Here is a 1481-nt window from a genome sequence, read left to right as displayed (position 1 = left end):
TAGGGCGCACCGCACTATAGGGCGCACCGCACATTTTGAGGAAAAAAAAAGACGTTTATATGCACCTTATAGTTGCGAAAATACGGTATGTTTCCCCCTTATCTAACCTAGGGAGGAAACTCCTTTTCAAACCTCCTTCCTTTCCCTACATCTCAGCATAAAGTATGGAACAAAGCCTCTAACTGATCACCCCTATTCAGAAAGAAAGAAAGGCACACTTTAATATTTAACCTTACTAACATCCAAGGGAAAAAACACAAATCACAGCAGGATAACCAGGACGTATAAGATCTAATCCTTATAACTGACTCCAGCATGAAACCTCGTCTGTTTTCCTGCATATTAAACATGTTCATCCTTTTATCTATTATTCATCCTGATAGTATGATAAAAGGATTTTTTAGGCTTGGCAACGGATGATCAGCCACATATAGTTTATTAAGTAGCAAGAGCAAGAAGAGCCATTCTACTGAGAGGGAAGCATCAGAGTGAAGCGTAAAGCACAGACTCTGAGCTAAGCCACGCAAAGACACATTTTTTCACAAGCACAGCTGGAAGAACAGAGTTAGAGAGAGTTCATTGCACAGTACCGGACTATTCTGGGTTATTTTCACGCATCTTTAAAGATGGGCTACCAACAGCTACGTCTAGTAAATGGCAGTTCACAGGTTTACTATTCCAGCCATGGGAAGCTAACAGACACCCATTTAAGATAAATATATTAGATATTTAATGCAGATATTTAATTCCATGTATCTGAATTCTACCAATATGAGGAAAACTGGACTACTAGCTCAGCGAGGAGCAGCCAATCAGATGTCTAGGTTTCAATTGGAGCAGCCCTGGCCCCGCCTCTTTGACCTTGATGGATGTGTAACAGTTTATATCATGAGTTGCTTCAGAAGAGGAACATGAAATCATTTATTAAATAATGAAAAAAACGAATCCTTAAAATAAAACTCCTTTATTTGAGCTTGTAATTATCTATCCATGTATTTATTTCCAGTTTGAAACCATTAAGGACTAAGTGAAATTATTTGGTTATTCATAGTTGCAGAGCAAGCTGTTTGCATGTCAGCAGCCATGATAATAACTTCTTGTTTTTACTTGAATTCAATCAAATGTTTTTCAGGATCAAATGTTTCCTTTGTTCACATCAAAACCTACATGAACTGGACGGAGGCTCTGAGCTACTGCAGAAAGCATCACACAGACCTGGCCAGCATCAGGAACCTGGATGAGAACCGGAAGGTTAACAACACCATTCCAAAAGACAGAGTCTGGATCGGCCTGTACAGAGACACCTGGAAGTGGGCGGATGCCAACAACTCAACGTTTAGGAATTGGAACAAAGAAAACAATGAACCAAATAGCCACGGGAAGGAGGAATGTGCAGCGGCTAACTTTGGGAGATCTGGCCAATGGGAGGACTGGAACTGTGGGGAAAGGAAGTCCTTCATTTGTTACAGCGGTAGGAACCA

The 1481-nt window shown here is 40.6% G+C and overlaps 1 protein-coding gene across 1 annotated transcript in view; it reads left to right on the top strand.

Annotated features, from left to right (window-relative positions):
- The window catches only part of LOC107080825 (macrophage mannose receptor 1-like), a gene marked incomplete at its 3' end in the record, with an annotated part of 19181 nt that overhangs the window by 2607 nt on the left and 15093 nt on the right, over window positions 1-1481 (top strand). The window contains exon 4 of the mRNA XM_015369029.1: window positions 1133-1471. Coding sequence (XP_015224515.1) covers window positions 1133-1471 — 339 coding nt within the window. The remainder of the gene's footprint in view (window positions 1-1132; window positions 1472-1481) is intronic.

This window comes from Cyprinodon variegatus, unplaced genomic scaffold, assembly GCF_000732505.1.
Source record: "Cyprinodon variegatus isolate N-32 unplaced genomic scaffold, C_variegatus-1.0 Scaffold2379, whole genome shotgun sequence".
NCBI classification, from domain to species: Eukaryota; Metazoa; Chordata; class Actinopteri; order Cyprinodontiformes; family Cyprinodontidae; genus Cyprinodon; species Cyprinodon variegatus.
This window is presented reverse-complemented; position numbering and strand designations above follow the sequence as displayed.